Raw genomic sequence first — 17,642 nt, 5'->3', positions numbered from 1 at the left:
GCTGCAGTGCTAACCACTGAGTCACTGTGCAGTTGCCCCCGTACCTCTTGGGCCGCAGGTTTTACCAATGATTATGACTGCCCCTGTGCAACTCCCAGAGAAACAGAATTCATCTGTTACTGAGGACAGTTCTACCTTTCAAAAAAAAAAAAAACTCACCTTTTTGGACCAATTATTTTACTGTGCAGTACATACAAAAAAATATTTTTTTTTCCATGTTTAGCTGTGTTTTAGTTGGTATGAAAAAAAAACAAAAAACAAAAAAAAACAAACACCAACACACCACATTTCTTACCAAAGGGAAAAAAATTTATTGAACTTTTTCACAGTGAGCTTCTTTGTACAGACCAATATAGAAATACAAATAATCAGAATTTCTACAATGTGATGAGCATTGTGAGACGGCGGATCTGGTGTAAACCATTCTGCCGTTTGCAGTAAATTAATGAACATTTCCATTCATATCAATACACAATCTGATAACAACTAGTCAACCAAGTTTTGCTATGCAAAAGGCTTTCAAGGAAATGTATACAATTCCTAAGCTGGCGATAAACTCTAGACCAGGGGGATCAGCAACCTGCGGCACTCCAGCTGCTGTGAAACTACAATACCCAGCATGGTCGGACAGCAACAGCCACCCTCTCAGGTGGCCATAGAGTGCCACGGGTTGTTGAGCCCTATCCTAGAGAGAGTAGGGCTGAACCCTCGCTTGGCCAGCAGCTATTCATCCAGATTGCCCCATCATACACATGTATGTTAAGCTCAGCCTAACATGCTTGTGTTCTCAGGGTGTAAGTTGAGACCTAACACCTTTTGCAGAACTTTATGTCCCTTAAAAACAAATAAGATCAGACATGTAGAAATTGAGCATGCCTGATCCATCCTCCCCATGACAATACTCAACTGAAGAATATTTGGGATACTGCCTTACACATTAGATGCTTGTCAGATCCAGACTAAAAAACACAAATTGTTGGATTTGGCTGAAATTCATCTAATATGGATTGCCAAATTTACCCGAAGTAAAACTCACTATTAAACTGCAGCTGAAAATAAATAAAACATTACTATGGTTAACAATACTATCTTTTTTATCTATATATTTAGCATGCAAATACACAGGCTGTAAAAATGGTGCAAGCCACAGCAGACCGGTAGCGAGTCGAGCGTGCTACCGGCACAGCAGAATATGCTCCGTAGGCCTGAAGTGGAGTATGGAGTCAAAAGATAAGAATTATGCAAATAAGATGTCGCCCGTCACTGGAATGATTGCCCAAACACCCTATTTACAGCCTTCATTTAGTAAAATGTCATGTTCAGTCCTATGTAAACTAATATACAATATAGTGGATCTATAATCTCTATAGTGACCCTTCATCCAATACACAGCCACACAAATACAACCCTACTAAATATATCGTCTGTACCCGCCCGGCTACCATACAACCTCCCATATAACAGTCCCCCCCATACCACTCATTCATGCATGCACCCCACGCTACACTGCAAGTGATACCCACCCAAACCCTACTATTCCTTGCCCACTCACACCAGCCATGCCAAATCAGCAAAACACAATCATTATTACCCATTCTGAAAAAGAATGTATAGGAGATTTAGCAACAAGGGGTATTTTGCATGCATTTGAAAGGACTTTTGTTAACCCCCAACTCTCCTATAAACCAAGGATCTTGTACAGTACACCAGCATTCACACACAAGGGCCCTATATACATTACACTAAAATGTGCTGGATACCTGTGTATGAGGTCTCCAGATTCCCCCCGACAGACAATGTTGATGGAGAGAAGGATCTGGCACGATGGATATCTACCAGCAGATCCTTTCGATCTCTAGGAGATCAGCTTCTTCTAGAGAAATCTGTTATTGGCTGTCTCTTAGAGAACACCTGAGTGCTATGTGTATGGGGAGAGAGCTGTTGGTCGTACAATCGTCCAGCTGACCATTGTGTAATGTACATGGGGCCTTTAGACTGGGCTTACACGTACGGATTATCAGATTATGGTCCACGTCAGAAGATTATCCCAACAAGCGCTGGGACATTGGTTCCGATCCGGCCAAAATGATCGACAAACTAAATTTGTTCCCATTCTATGGGGATCTTGTTTACTATGAAGATCTATAAACTACTAGCGATTAATTAACAGAATTAAAAGAAACTTTTCATGCTAGGTATTTTTTTTTTTTTTACAGATCATACGTATAACAAATACATGTAAACCCAGTCTCATAGCTCCCATCCCTATTAATCGAGAAAGAGACAGATATATTTAGGGCTCATTCACACTTCAGTTTTTCACGTTAAGTTCTGTGTTTTAGCAAAAGTACGTATAATGGCCGGATTAATCACGTCTTATTTTTTTGCAGACCGATTGATTAGTGCAACATTGCTGAGATGTGTCCAATGTTGATCAGAGTGTCGGATCAAAACTCAGAAATGTAAGCAATATACGGTCCGTGAGAAAATCTGACAAAACTCAGATGCCATAACGGACTGATAGGAGAAGGTAAAGAATTTTTTTTTTTTTTTTCCCTCCTTTGAGAAAAACTGATGACAGTGATGAAAATCACTGATGAAACTTGGATGAACCCTTACTCTAAGGCAACATTCACATATTCAGTATTTGGTCAGTATTTGTAAGCCAAAATCAGGAGTGGGGGATAAATACCCAAGTAGTGATGCATTTCTATGATTGTTCTAGTCCTGGTTTTGGCTTACAAATACTGATGTAAAATACTGATCAAATACTGAACGTGTGAACGTGGCCCAACATAAGAAATGCAGATTTATACGAACCAACAGAGATATAGTCTCTACAATAAGCACACATACAAATCCACCCATGCGATACCACCCCCACACGCACACCCCTCCCCGCACGACACAAACCCCACACTCACACCTCAATATTAGGCTTGCCATTTTCACATCAAGAGGCACAATGTTGGGTGAATCTTACACAGTGAGAAACATCTTTTACAAGTATTATGCTAAGCTACTTGTGACAATAAAATAAAAATAAAAAAAACATGCCACTAAAAAAACTATAACATGTAATAAAACTGGAAGGCATAAGTACTGGGATAAGAAAAAACAAACAAACTATAAAGCGAGGCTAGAGGCAGAACATCACAGCAATGACGTCTAAGGACGTGTTGGTACTAGAAAAGGCTTAAATTCAATAATCAGATATTAAATACATTTTAAGATACTTTTCTCAACATAAACAGTTTTATTGTAATTTAAAAAAAACAAAAAACACCCCTCCTAAATTTAAATCTCTATGGAATTTTGTTTGCAGAACGCTGTACAGCAATGCTCGTCGTGTTACTATACACAGGGGGAGATTTCAAGTTTTGCTGGCCTTGGATTAGTCTGCTGTTAGAGAAGATGGTTACATCAGCAGGGAAAATCACAAAAGGTCAAAACTGGTGCAAAGAAAACGAGAGATCAGCCTGCAACTTCCAAAGAGTCAGCTGCAATCTGATGTGTTGCCATCGTTCCATTTTTCCTTTGCACTAGTTTTGCCAGTTGTGTGCTGGCCCACCTGCACAAGGTTTAATACTACAGTACTTATGCTTCCTCATCGATCAGCAATAATTAGAAAGCTCTACCGACATCATATCACAGATCAGTAAAAGTGGACTGTGAATGTATCATAATGCCAATGTTCTGTTAAGTCTAATGGAAAGGCCCCTTTTTTAATACAGTAAAAAAAAAAAAACCAAAAAACATAAAATGCATATTTCATTTTCCATTTAGTTTTTATCTAACCAAAGGTGAGGGTGCTGGACTGGAGAGAAATGTGGGGTTTCTTTGACTTGCAAACTCTTCCTCCACTTGCCACCTTGTGCTTTTTTTCCACCCTGGCATTCATCACAAATGTAAAAGTACTTCGCAGACAGGAAATGTCCATGAAGCAGCTGCGAAGATGAAGGAAAGATCTTGGAATCCATATGAGACAATCACTCACATGGACAAAAAATGAGAACTTGTATGCTTCATCTGATCCGTAAAACGGATAAAGGAGCCTCGTAAGTAGGCAGGCCACTCCGTCTTTCCAGGAAAACAATATAGGAGCTTTTTTTTTTAACCAAAATATATGCAGAACGTCCTGTAGTCAGATGTGGTTTAGTGATAAAACTGGATGTTAGTAGTGCCCAGTGAAGTGGGTATTAAACTGTGGGTCCTTGTATCCACAAGTACCTGTATGGTTGAGTATACAGTCTATGTAGATGCTTTAAAAATAGGGAATGTAGGAAAGATTAATGTGGACGTCAGTTAATGAACGCAATTTCTGGGATTTTACCCTCCGCCTGCAAGAGAGAAAAAAAAAAAGACAGACTTTAGATATATTGCAATAGACAAAAGGTAAACTAGAGAATCAGTGTATATATATTTCAGAAAGACTATAACCCCCCCTTTTATTGATGGTAGGAAAGTACATTGAAAAGGAGATTTTTGTGTACTCACCGTAAAATCTCTTTCTCTTAGCCTCTAATTGGGGGACACAAGACCTTGGGTGTTATGCTTTCCGTCCACTAGGAGGCGACACTATGCTTAATCTGAAAAAGATTTGGCTCTGGCTCCTCCTCCACAGCATACACCCCTGGGAGGCATCCGCCTTACCTCAGTTTTTGTACCCAAGCAGTAGGAGGAGATAACAAATCCAACATAACCAAGCCTATAAACAAAGGCTACTATGTACAGCTCAAGGAACAATATGAGTACCCAACAGAATAACAGCCCGCAAGGGCAACAGGGTGGGAGCTGTGTCCCCCAATTGGAGGCTAAGAGAAAGAGATTTTACGGTGAGTACACAAAAATCTCCTTTACTCTGTCGCCTCATTGGGGGACACAAGACCTTGGGACGTCCCAAAGCAGTCCCTGGGTGGGAAGCAATGGACGAATATTGTGCTGACAGGTCCCTAGACTTGGGACACTGCCGCCGGCAGTACCAGTCTACCCAGACTCGCTTCCACTGAGGACTGAGTATGCACACTGCATTGTTTTGTAAACGTGTGTAAGCTAGTCCAAGTGGCCGCTTAACACACGTGTTGTGCTGAAGCCTGGCGTCGAATGGCCCAGGAGGCTCCTACCGCCCGTGTGGAATGTGCCGTGATACCGGCCGGAATAGGAGAATTGTTTAGGCGGTAGGCGTCATGGATGGTGGACCTGATCCACCTGGCAAGGGTAGCTTTTGAAGCCGGTAAACCCCTGCAAATGCCTTCTGGAGCAAGGAAAAAAAGGAATCAGACTTCCGGAAGGGTGGAGTCCTAGACACACACATACGCAATGCCCTGGCAAGGTCAAGCGTATGCCGGGCCCTCTGCACTCTATGAACCGGAGCCGGGCAAAGGGTCGGTAATGAGATGCCCTCATTGAGGTGGAAATCAGACACAACCTTTGGAAGGAAGGATGGAACTGTACGGAGAACCACCTTGTCCTGGTGGAAGAATAGGAAAAGCTGTTTGCAGGAGAGCGCTGACAGCTCAGACACCATGCGTAGCGAGGTGATTGCCACGAGGAAGACCACCTTTTGTGATAAAACTCGAAGTGGAACTTCCTTAAGAGGTTGAAAAAGGAGGTGCCTGTAGAGCAGTTAGGACCAAATTAAGGTCCCACGTATCCAGTGGACGTCTGTAAGGAGGGACCAATCTGGAGACTCCCTGAAGAAACGTCCTGACTTGAGGTTTGTTAGCAATACGCTTCTGAAAGAGCACTGAAAGCGCTGACACCTGACCCTTAAGCGATCCTAAGGATAGGCCGGCGTCCAGACCTGATTGAAGGAAACCACGAACTTTCGGAAGAGAGTAAGGGAACGGAATTCGCCCGCGAGAGTCGCACCAAGTAAAATGCGTTTTCCAGGTACGATAATAAACTTTGGCGAAAGCTGGTTTCCGTGCCCTGATCATGGTTCTAATGACGTCTGGAGCAAACCCTGCCTGGGTTAAAACCCAGGTTTCAAGGACCACGCCGTCAAATTGAGAGTCCCTAAATTCTGGTGGTAGAACAGGCCGTGAGACAGGGGATCGAGACGGTCTGGAAGACGCCAAGGGGTGTCTGCTGTAATGCTGAAGGATGTCGGCGTACCATGTACGTCTGGGCCAGTCCGGCGCAATTAGGATGGTCGGAACTCCTTCCTGTTTGATCTTTCTCATGACTCTGGCCATCAGGGGAAGAGGTGGGAAAATGTAAAGAAAGCTGGAACTGAGTCTAGTCCTGAACCAGGGCATCCGTCCCGAGCAACCTCGGACCGCGTGTCCTTGCCATGAAAACGGAGACCTTGGCATTGAGATGAGATGTGATTAGGTCCACGTCCGGAGTCCCCCAGCGATAACAGATCCGACGAAAGATTTTTGGAATGGAGAGACCACTCCCCCGAGTCCATTTCCTGTCTGATGAGGTAGTCGGCTTCCCAGTTGTCCACACCCGGACTGTGGACCAGTGAGAGTACTGATTTCTTGTTTTCTGCCCAGTGAAGGAGACGCGCCACATCTCTCATTGCCTGGGCACTGCGAGTCCCACCTTGGTGGTTCACATATGCCACTGCCGTGGCATTGCTCGACTGCACTCTGATGTGAGAGGCCTTCAGCAGATGGCAAAAAACTTTTAGCGCCAGGAAGATAGCTCGTATCTCCAGATGTTGATGGGCATGGTCGCTTCTATTGGAGACCACGTGCCCTGTGAAGTAGGTGCACTGCACCCCATCTTGTTAGACTCGCATCGGTGGTCAGGACTTTCCATTGACTGGGAAGAAAGAATTTTCCTTTGGCCAGTACGGGTGGTTTGAGCCACCAGTACAGTGATTTCCTGGTTGACTCCGTCAGTCGGAACTCCCTTTCGAGGGAGAAAAGGGTTCCTGTCCCAGGATCTGAGAATAGCTAGTTGAAGAGGTCTGAGGTGGAACTGGTCAAATGGTACCACCTCCATTGCTGCTGCCATCCTGCTAAGGAGTCTCCTGGCAAACCGAAGAGATCGGCAAGGTATGTGTATTAACATGCGAACTGCACCGCGGATAGCTTGTACCTTGTCCTTGGGAAGGTGTACCAGACCCCTGGAGGTATCGAATAGGATCCCTAGGAAGATCAGTGACTGACTCGGGAGTAGTTGACGACTTCTTAAAGTTGACAAGCCAGCCTAGACGAGTTAGTGTGTCGATCGTGATCGAGACGCTGTCTTCGCAGTCTTTGACAGAAGGTGCCTTGATGAGTAGATCATCGAGACATGGGAGGATCACTATGCCTCTGGAGTGTAGGACATCAATGGTGGCTGCCATAACCTTGGTGAATGTTCTGGGAGCCGTGACTAATTCGAAAGGCAAAGCCACGAACTGGTACTGATTCTGCCCTATTGTGAACCTGAGAGATCTTTGATGAGCAGGCGCAATAGGGATGTGCAGGTATGCCTCTTGTATGTCTATGGAGGCGAGATATTCTCCCTGTTCCATAGCCGCAATGATGGATCGAAGGGACTCCATGCGAAACTGCCGAACTCTTACAAACTTTTTGAGTTGCGTTAGGTCCAGGAATTGGCCGAACGCTGCCTCCCTTATTTGGAACCACGAATAGGTTGTAGTAGAGTCCTTGGAATCTCTCGTTTTCGGGAACCCGTATTATGACTCCTGCTTGAAGGAGAGAGAGACACTATTTCCTTGACCCACCTGTCCTCTGTAATAGGCAGCCAGACTTGCTGAAAGATTAAAAATCGACCGCCTACAGGTGGGGTGTCTTCCGTATTTCGTGAGTCATGACGAGGAGAAATTCTGGAATTTCCCTCCTTTGGGCTTTGCCTGGCCTGATGTTGACCGCCAATTCTTGTCCGTCCTCTGTGCTGTCCTTTGGTTGTCCCTGTGAGGGGGAACGGTTGTAATTCCGTGAAGGACGTGAAGCGGCCTAGCCTGAGGAGTTCCGAAAAGACCGGAACTTAGCCTGGTTACGTCGCTTAAACGTACCTTTAGGTTGCGGTTGGGGAAGAAAGGTACTCTTACCCCCCGTGGCATTGGAAATCATCTTGTCTAATTTTTTCCCCGAAAAAAATCTCCCACTGACGTACGGGAGATCCGTAAGAGGCTTGTTTGAAGACGCGTCCGCTTCCCATTCTCACAGCCAGAGGATACGTCTGATTGTAATTACATTCGCTGCTATACCTGCTACGCCTCTTGCAGAATCAAAAGCTGCAAGGCGTATGTAATCTGCCACCACCGCTATCTGAACTAGTTGATCGAACATCTGAGGAGCAGACTTTTGGAGGCTCTCCTGCAATCTCTTGGCCCATGCCAGAATGGCAGTGGCTGCCCACGTTGAGGTGACCGCGGGAGCCAGGGAGGCTCCTGCAGCCTCAAAAAATTGAACGAGCCATGCGCTCAACCTGCCAATCTGCTGTATCCTTCAGGGTTGAGCTATCTGGCAGTGAGAGGAGAGACTGTGCTGCAAGCTTAGAGATAGGGGGATCGATTTCCGGTGGATCTGTCCACTTCTTGGTCTTTTTGAGAAAAAAAGAGAGTATCTAGCCCTTTTTTACGGTTTTATTTACGGTTGGCAAATTTTTTTTTATTTTTTTTTTGGCAGGTTGCGAAAAAAGCTTATCAAGGATGTCCTGAAAGCTTGGGTGATCAGAAAAAACTTTAGGGACCCCTCAAAACAGATCTTATGTTTTGGGGGTTCTTGGGGAGCATCGGATAAAACCAGCACCCGATGAATAGAAGTGATGTCCTCAACTAGCGCTGTATTGCTAGGAGGACAAGGAGCCTGAGACTCCTATGTTTCCTTTTCTGATTCGGAGTCACAGATGCCCTCTGAATCCTGCGCATCGCTGAGGCGTTGCCTGGAGGGAAATGTGGACCGCCGCTTTTCCATGCCCGAAGATCTCTGTGGAGATCTGCTGCGCCCGTCTTTGGAACGAGACGGTCTAGGAGACCTAGAATTACGGTGTCTCTGCCTAGAGCGGGACGACCGTGAGCCATGGTAGGACGTAGCTGAACGTGACCTATGGGGCCGTTCACTACTAGCATTGCCAGGGACTGCCTGTCCGCTTATAGCTGGGATATGACCCTGCATAGCCTGAAGCAATGTGGAAGTCAGCGTATCTATGGACTGTGACATAGATGCGGCCCATACCGGCATGTCAGTGGAGTTGAAACAGTGACAGGAGCCTCTTGGGGCACTGACCCAGCATTTTGGGAACAACTCTAGCAGTACGGTGCATGTTTCCACTGGGAAGATTGGCTTTACAGGCTGAACAGACTGCGTAACAGCAGATAAACCTGGTTTTTTGTTTTTTTTTTTTCTTCCTTCTTTCGGGCCTGGAGACCGACATAGTGCACTGAGTGCTGGCAGGTTATTCTGACCAAAAACCTTACTGGGGTGGCTATGCAGAGGAGCGCTATAGGGAGCCTATAGGGAGTCTGCGTCCACAGCAGGATAATATCCTGCTGTGCCTTACCCCACCGGTGTGCTCCTAGATCCGGCGCCAGCAGAAAAACTTCGGTTCTGCGCCCCCTGGAGACTGTGCAGCGTTCTTGAGTAATATAGCAGCGCTGCTTTTTTTTTTCTTCCTTCTTTCACTGAGGTAAAGAGGTGGGAGGGAGGAGGGGCGGAGAGCAGAAAAAGGGCGCGCAGCCAGGCAAAACCGCGCCTTCCTGGTTCGATCCGCCCCCTGTATGACGCTGTGCAGCGTCATTATCATCATACAGGGGGGCGGGCCGGGGGCGGTAACAAGGGCGGCGGCTTCGGCTTAGGCCGAAGCCGCGGTCTAAAGTACAAACTCCTGCCCGGGAAGGGCTCCAGAGCGGCGCGGTAGTCCGGAGGGGGGCAGAAAACGAACCAAACCCCCCCCGGATGAGTGCCATATCGCCCGGACGCCCCTATATACGCAGCGCAGCCCTGTGAAGGGTCTTTTTGACCCCTTTAGAGGGCTGACGCTGCCGCAGGGACAGGAATCCCTGCATACTGTGGCCCAAATATGACAGCCCCCGGCCCCATAGCAGACCACAGCAGTGCTGGGGCTACAATAAAGTTAGCGCTGCGAACGCAGCTCCTACCTGCGGCGTCTCAACCTAACATCCCTAGAGGGGGTTAGGGAGGGCGCTGCACCGCCATCAGGAGGAATTCTTCCTCACCTCAGCCTCAACCCAAAAGGCCCAGGGCCTGGGGAAGGAGGGGGGTTCTCGACCTCGAACCATGCACCCGAAGGGCTGGGGAGGGAGCGACATGGGGAAGAGCCATCTCTACCTCAAGCGGGTACCGCTAAAAAGAGGACCGAGGAGGGAGCCATGCCGGGAGTCTCAGAGAGACCCTCTTTTCTTCATCTGTGTCAAGAAGAATCTTCTTATGGTGTGCCTCCTTGCGACACTAAGCAAAAACTGAGGTAAGCCGGATGCCTCCCAGGGGTGTATGCTGTGGAGGAGGAGCCAGAGCCAAATCTTTTTCAGATTAAGCATAGTGTCGCCTCCTAGTGGACGGAAAGCATAACACCCAAGGTCTTGTGTCCCCCAATGAGGCGACAGAGTAATATAATCTTCAGAGACCTTAGGGTGAAGAGACAGGTTTCCATATACTGATTAACGTGCTCAACTCTCCTCACTGCTAAATCAGGTACACGTTTCGTGTACTTTAAGTGCATAGAACGTTATGAGCACTAAGTGAGCGGTTTATAAGTAATGTAATGGACATAGTTGGAACAGATTTATAGATTGCAAAATACACGCGTAATCCACATATAAACTAAGAAGGAGGTAAATGTGTTTTAATGATATTATAATGCGGTATTGCTTTAAGATGGGGACTGTGTAAAGTTAGCAAATTAGGATTTGAGTGTAGCAATGGGATGAAGTGATATAGTTAGGATCGGGAAAGCATGGTGGAGGGCAAAGTAGGATCAGGAAATAGATAAGTATAGAAGGGTAATAGTGAATGCAGATAGGAACAGTCCCAGTTTGGGAGCAACACAGGTAAGTATAAAGGAAAGTATTTTCTGGTTTTAGATTGTGTGTTACCAGATAGGAGTTTCTAGGAGCAGAATTTTGGGGCCAGCAGGGGGGCCACAGACTGTGGGAGCAGCACGAGAACAGCCATAATAAATTTTGATGGTTCATCCCGTAACGTCCAAGGTCAACAGCCTGAAATAGGCAAGGAGCGCCAGCAAGGAAAGGGATAGCGCAGGTGGAAGGAACCATAACCACTTTAACGTATTGTGCTGTATCCGTGACTAAAACTGAACCTGATCTGCTGAGTAAAGTTGAACTGTTTAAAAAGGACAAAGCATTTGCTGTTGATTGTGCGGCTGCATCCAGAGCCGCAATCATGGAGCTGAAGGAGTCCTCTGGACAGAAAGTGAGTGTTATCCAATTCACACAGAGCAAATGACAGGGCAATATTTACTTGTAGGGTGTCAGGGTGTGGGTCAACAAAACAGCCCCCAGCCCACAACTACCGCCCTGTGCACCATACACTGGCCACAAAGGTTACAGCATATCGGTGTTTGCCTCACTAGGGAAGCACTTTGCCTTGTCAATGACTTGGGCAGAAAGCCTTCCTTCCAGTGTGAAGAGTAAAGGTACTGTCACACTTAGCGATGTACCAGCAATCCCAAACAGCGATATTCAAACAAGAAAAATTATAGCCAGCTCACCCAGTTAGACGTCCTTAGTGGTTCTGCTCACTGCCAGGAAGCCGCACGGAGTTGTAATGGGAGAGGCACACCCATGTTGCAATAAAAACAAAAAACAGCAAATAATTCCAGCAGATGCTTCCTACTTGGCCATAAAATCCATTTTATTTTTATCTTTTAAAATAGTTCCATGTGGCAGAAACCCAAATATATACAGGGGGTCAGAAGAAAAAAAGGGCACACTGCTGCTTTATGCGTGCAGACTACGCGTTTCGACCTTACTAGGTCTTCTTCTAGGTCTTCTAGTAAGGTCGAAACGCGTAGTCTGCACGCATAAAGCAGCAGTGTGCCCTTTTTTTCTTCTGACCCCCTGTATATATTTGGGTTTCTGCCACATGGAACTATTTTAAAAGATAAAAATAAAATGGATTTTATGGCCAAGTAGGAAGCATCCGCTGGAATTATTTGCTGGTTTTTGTTTTTATTGCAAACAGCGATATGACGCGGTCAGGATCGCTGGTACATCGTTAAGTGGTCGCTAGTGAGCTGCCACACAGGCAGATCTCACCAGCGACATCACAGGGGTCGGGGGTCGCTACTTACTTGTCAGACGAGGCAATGAAGACGTCCTCCCGCCCGCGTCCATGTGTCGCTCGTCTCCACAGCAGGAAGCCCAGCAGGAAGCTGACGACGAGAAGCAGTCCAGGACATTCTCGCGCGATCAGCGATAACCAGCGGGGGAGCGGTCGGAGGTAAGTATCACACATAGCAATATCGCTATAACGTCACAAAAACCAGTGACGTTATAGCGATATTGCTAGCGATATCGCTTAGTGTGACAGACCCTTAATGCTGAAACCTGTCATTTACTCAGATGTCACCAAGAAGCAGAAACTTGTAAATGATTACTGGCGGATTTATAAAGGGGGATGTGAATGGTGGCATGTGTGGCCTCTTGTCCACTGCTAACAATTAGGCGATGTCCATTAGTTGTACTTATTTCTATGGAAAGGTGGCCACAATTACACCAGATACTGTCCGAGGCGTTACAATCTAAACAATGGAGGGGCTGCGGTACTATATGGGTGCTGTATCACTCTGCACAATTATGCTCCCTAAGAAACTGCACTATCGCATTGTTCACGTTAATAGAACAGTCTTACAATTCCTGCCTGAGTGCTCACAATGACCAGGCCCTCATAAATCAGAATTATATGGCATAACATATGGTAATGTCAGAACATTGTACTATGGAGGAATCATGCAGGATAGATCCTTAAAGGGAACTGGTCATGTCTTAAAAAGCTTTTATGGGGTTAACCTGCATTCTGTGCATTGCTTTTTCAGGTGGAAAAAGATGCTGTGTGCACATACTCTTAGTAAGAAACCATTTCCTTAAGGATTTCAGCTGTAGTCCATCTTATTGCACACATATAAAACATAGTGGGCAGTAAAAGTCATGAAAATGAGTTGGAACCTAACCTATACTCATGACTAAGAGTTCACCATGTAATCAAAACTAAACAGGAAAATATAACGCAGCCTCGATCAATCTGTCCTTACCTTGAGTTTCATAAAAATCTGAGCTGCCTGTTCGAAGTCCCAACCATTGTCCTGAAGACACCTGTGGGGGAAAGTTTTAGTTATAGAGTGACACAAACTATAGGGCACACACAGCTGAAACATGTTCTTATTACGGGCGCTGTCTATTTTGTGCTAAGGCAAGAAAATGGATTCCCCAAAAAGGTTTCATTTTGGAAGGATTTTCCTGATTTGCTCTGGCAGAGTTTAATCCTGTTCTTAGTCTACAATATACAGCTTCTGTACACATTAATTAGCTGCTGGCCGAACGATTGTACAGGAGACCGTGCCATCCTGACTCCATACACAGGAGACTGTTTGACTCGGCCAAATACTCCTGTGTTCTTCACAGAGAACGCTGCCGGACTCCTCAGCAGAAGCTTATGTCCCAGGGATAAAGGGTCTGGCCGTAAGAAAACGGATGTTATGATTATGAGGTCTGCCTTTACTCCCATGCATTTGAGGAGCTTCACGTTTTAATAGCAAAACTTTTCAAAAAATTAAAGTTCTTACTTTTGAGACCATTCAGAATTCATTGAAGAAAACAGTGAGAATGCTTGCACCAAATCTTGCGGCACTGGTGCAAGGACAGATACTGGGCTGCTGGAAGGGGTAGGAGCTGGAGTGGCAAAGGCTTTCCGAATCTCCTCTGTCGTGGCATTCCTTATGAACTGTTCGTCATTCACTAAAAGGAGCCTGAGGGGTACAAACATTTTGTTTTCTTACAATATTTAAAAGAAATCTCAACAAAGCATACACAAAATAACAAGCTTGCTAAAAAGTTTAAGCCTTATATTCTGGAATAAGAGTAGACAATCATATCTGACTCAGTGACCACTCTGCCCCGGACCAGAACAGCTCTATGTGCACATGGCGCGGATTCTGCTGTGGAATTTTCCGCGCAGATTTTGCTAAATCCGCAAGTAAAATGACCTGCGTTTTACCTGCGGATTTAGTGCAGATTTACTGCGGATTTTCTGCAGTTTTTGTGCTGATTTCCCCTGCGGATTTCTATAATGGAGCAGGTGTAAAACTGCTGCGGAACGGCACAAAAGAAGTGATATGCTGCAGATTTAAATATGCAGCAAAACAGGATTTTTGGGTTGCTTACCGTAAAATCTCTCAGAGCCTTCATTGGGGGACACAGGAACCATGGGTGTATGCTGCTGCCACTAGGAGGCTGACACTATGCAAATAAAAAAGTTAGCTCCTCCTCCGCAGTATACACCCCACCGACAGGAAGATATCCAGTTAGTGAGAAAGCAGTAGGAGAAGCAACAGAATAGAGAACAGACAACTCAACTGTAACCATAAGACACAGAACAAATAACAGGAGTTGTAGAATATGGGAGGGTGCTGTGTCCCCCAATGAAGTCTACGAGAAATAGTTTTTACGGTAAGCAACCCAAAAATCCTGTTTTCTCCATCGCTTCACTGGGGGACACAGGAACCATGGGACATCCCAAAGCAGTCCCCAGGGAGGGAAAAGCAAACTTCCATTAGGTCGGCGAACTCACCACCGCCGCCTGCAAGATCCTTCTGCCTAGGCTGGCATCCGCTGAAGCGTAGGTGTGGACCCTGTAGAATTTCGCAAACGTGTGGACTGAAGACCAGGTTGCAGCCTTGGAAAGCTGCAGTGTGGAAGCCCTGTGGTGCACGGCCCAGGAGGTGCCCACTGCCTGGGTGGAGTGAGCCTTAACCCCAGGAGGGGCACTCTGTTATTGACCCGGTAAGCCTCCAAGATTGCTGATCTGATCCAGCGAACAATAGTCGGCTTGGAGGCCAGCAAGCCTTTTCACGGACCATCTGGAATGACGAATACGGGAGTCTGTCTACTGGAACAAAGTAATTCTAGCCAAATAGACCCACGTTGCCCTGACCAGGTCTAGCTTGTTCAAGGAGCTTTCCCTGGGATGAATTGGAGCCGGGCAAAAGGAAGATAGAACAATGTCTTCATTTAGGTGGAAAACGGACACCACCTTGGGAAGGAAGGCGACAAAACAGGGCCGCCAACTCAGAGATGCGCCGGATGGAAGTGATGGCCACGAAAAAGGCCACTTTCCAAGAGAGAAAGGATAGGGAAACTTCCCTGAGAGGCTCAAAGGGGGGACCTTGTGGGGCCTCTAGGACTAGACTGAGATCCCAGGGATCTACGGGAGCCCGATACAGCGGTGCTGCATGAGCTGCCCCCTGCAGAAAACTTTTGACCTGCGGACGAGAGGATAACGTCTTCTGGAAAAGAATAGAAAGCGCCAATACTTGGCCCTTTACAAAACTAAGGGCAAGACCAGCATCCAGGCCCACCTGGAGGAAAGCCAGAACAGAAGGGAGTGAAAAAAAGACATAGGCGGGATGTGATTGGATTCGCACTAACCAAAAAAGGCCTTCCACGTTCGATAGTATAATCTGGAAGACGGCTTCCTAGCCCGGATCATAGTGTGAATTACCCGATCTGAAAAACCCGACCCCTTCAGAACAGCGAGCTCAAAGGCCACGCCGTCAAATTGAGCGACCGAGAATTGGGGTGGTAGATCAGACCCCGAGGCAGCAGATCTGATCTGTCTGGAAGCCTCCAGGGAGCATCCGCGAGAAGGTTGATGATGTCCGCAAACCAAGACCTTCTCGGCCAATCCGGCACGATGAGGATGACTGACACCCCTTCTTGCCTTGAACTTCTTCAACTGCTTGGGGAGAAGAGGAAGGAAGGGGAGGGAACAGATAGGGAAGCATGAACTGTGACCAAGGAATGGTCACAGCATCGGCGCCCACCGCGAGAGGATCGCGGGCCCTGGGAACGAACCGTGGAATTTTCCTGTTCCGACGGGACGCCATGAGGTCCACATCCAGGGTCCCCCATCGAAGGCAAATTTGATGGAAGACCTACTGATGCAGGGACCAGCCCTCGCGGCTGAGAAAGTCGACGGCCCCGTTGTCCACGCCGGGAATGTGTACCGCGGATATCGCTGGAACTGACACCTCTGCCCAATGAAGGATTTGGAGACTTCGGCCAACGCCAAGGAACTCCGAGTACCTCCCTGGTGGTTGACGTATGCCACCACTGTGGCATTGTCCGTCTGGATCAGAATTGATCGACCCTTGAGCAGTTTGCCCCAATGAAGTAGGGACAGAAAAATTGCCCGTATCTCTAGGACATTGATCGGCAGAGCAGCCTCCTGCGCCGACCAACGACCCTGGATGGTCAGATGGCAAAACACCACACCTCAGCCGAGAAGGCTGGCGTCCGTCGACCCTACTTGCCAGTGTACCGGAAGGAAGGACCGATCCTGGGAGATGAGAGGTGATGACATCCACCAATTGAAGGACAGTTTGACCTGAAACTAGCGTTTAATTGGACAATCCAGGGACGAGGCAGACCTGTTCCGACAGAATGGCCTGTTGAAGCGGTCTTGAGTGGAATTGGGCGAAAGGAATCGCTTCAGACGTCACCACCATCCTTCCTAGGACTCTCATGGCTGATCGGAGGGAAGCCGGGGGGGGGGCGCCCTGAAGCCAGCGAACATCCCGAAGAGCTACTCTCTTTTCCTCGGGAAGAAAGACCCTTTCCTGACAGGTGTCGAAAAGTATGCCTAGAAACACAAGACGTTATGTTGGAACAAGGCAGGACTTTCTCCTGTTGATGATCCACCCAAATCGGTAAAGGGTGTCGAGGACGATGCACAGACTTTCGTGAGCCTGGGGCAAAGACGGAGCTTTGATGAGGATGTCGTCGAGGTACGGAAAGAGCATGAGACCTCTGATCCTCAAGATGGCCATTAACGCTGCCATGATTTTTGTAAAAACCCTGGGAGCGGTGGCGAGACCGAACGGCAGGGCGACAAACTGGAAATGCTCCTGATGTGTCGCGAAGCGCAGGACTTTCTGATGTCCCGGGAAGATGAGGACATGTAGATAGGCGTCCTGAATGTCTATGGAGCACAGGAATTCCTGCACCTCCATTGAAGCGATTACTGAACGAAGGGACTCCATCCTGAAATGTCGCAGACGGACCCTTTTGTTCAGCAATTTTAGATCCAGAATGGGCCAAATCGTACCGTCTTTTTTCGGCACTACAAACAGGTTTGAGTAGAAACCTGTGAAGCGTTCTTTTTCTGGTATGGGAACAATCACCCTCAAGCTGAGGAGAGAGGCGATGAATGTAAAGAAACCCGGGACCAAGGATTCGAATAATCGATCCCGAGGGCTGGAAACGAATTCTCTCTCGTATCCTGAGGATACAACTTCCCTGACCCCAGCTTCTTCCACCGAGGCGAGCCAAACGTCCCTGAAGGCAAGGCGGCCGCCCAACTGGGGGAATGCACCGCGATGGAGTTTGGACTGGGGAAGAGGAGAGCTTGTGCCCCCAGTGGCGTCCTTAATAATCTGGTCCAGCCTGGTGCCGAAGAGGAGCGATCCCTGAAAAGGTAGGC

The 17,642-nt window shown here is 47.2% G+C and overlaps 1 protein-coding gene across 1 annotated transcript in view; it reads right to left on the bottom strand.

The window, feature by feature from the left end:
* Window positions 1-287: 287 nt before the first annotated feature.
* Window positions 288-17,642, bottom strand: part of NXF1 (nuclear RNA export factor 1) — a 130,561-nt gene continuing 113,206 nt past the window's right edge. The window contains exons 19-21 of the mRNA XM_073554648.1: window positions 13,729-13,911; window positions 13,198-13,258; window positions 288-4,340 (exon numbers count right to left, since the gene is read on the bottom strand). Coding sequence (XP_073410749.1) covers window positions 4,302-4,340; window positions 13,198-13,258; window positions 13,729-13,911 — 283 coding nt within the window. The 3' untranslated portion in view covers window positions 288-4,301. The remainder of the gene's footprint in view (window positions 4,341-13,197; window positions 13,259-13,728; window positions 13,912-17,642) is intronic.

Source organism: Dendrobates tinctorius, unplaced genomic scaffold, assembly GCF_039654945.1.
Source record: "Dendrobates tinctorius isolate UK_male_01 unplaced genomic scaffold, ASM3965494v1 ptg000211l, whole genome shotgun sequence".
In the NCBI taxonomy this organism is placed as follows: Eukaryota; Metazoa; Chordata; class Amphibia; order Anura; family Dendrobatidae; genus Dendrobates; species Dendrobates tinctorius.
The sequence above is the reverse complement of the archived record's forward strand: the minus strand, read 5'-3'. Positions and strand labels throughout refer to the sequence as shown.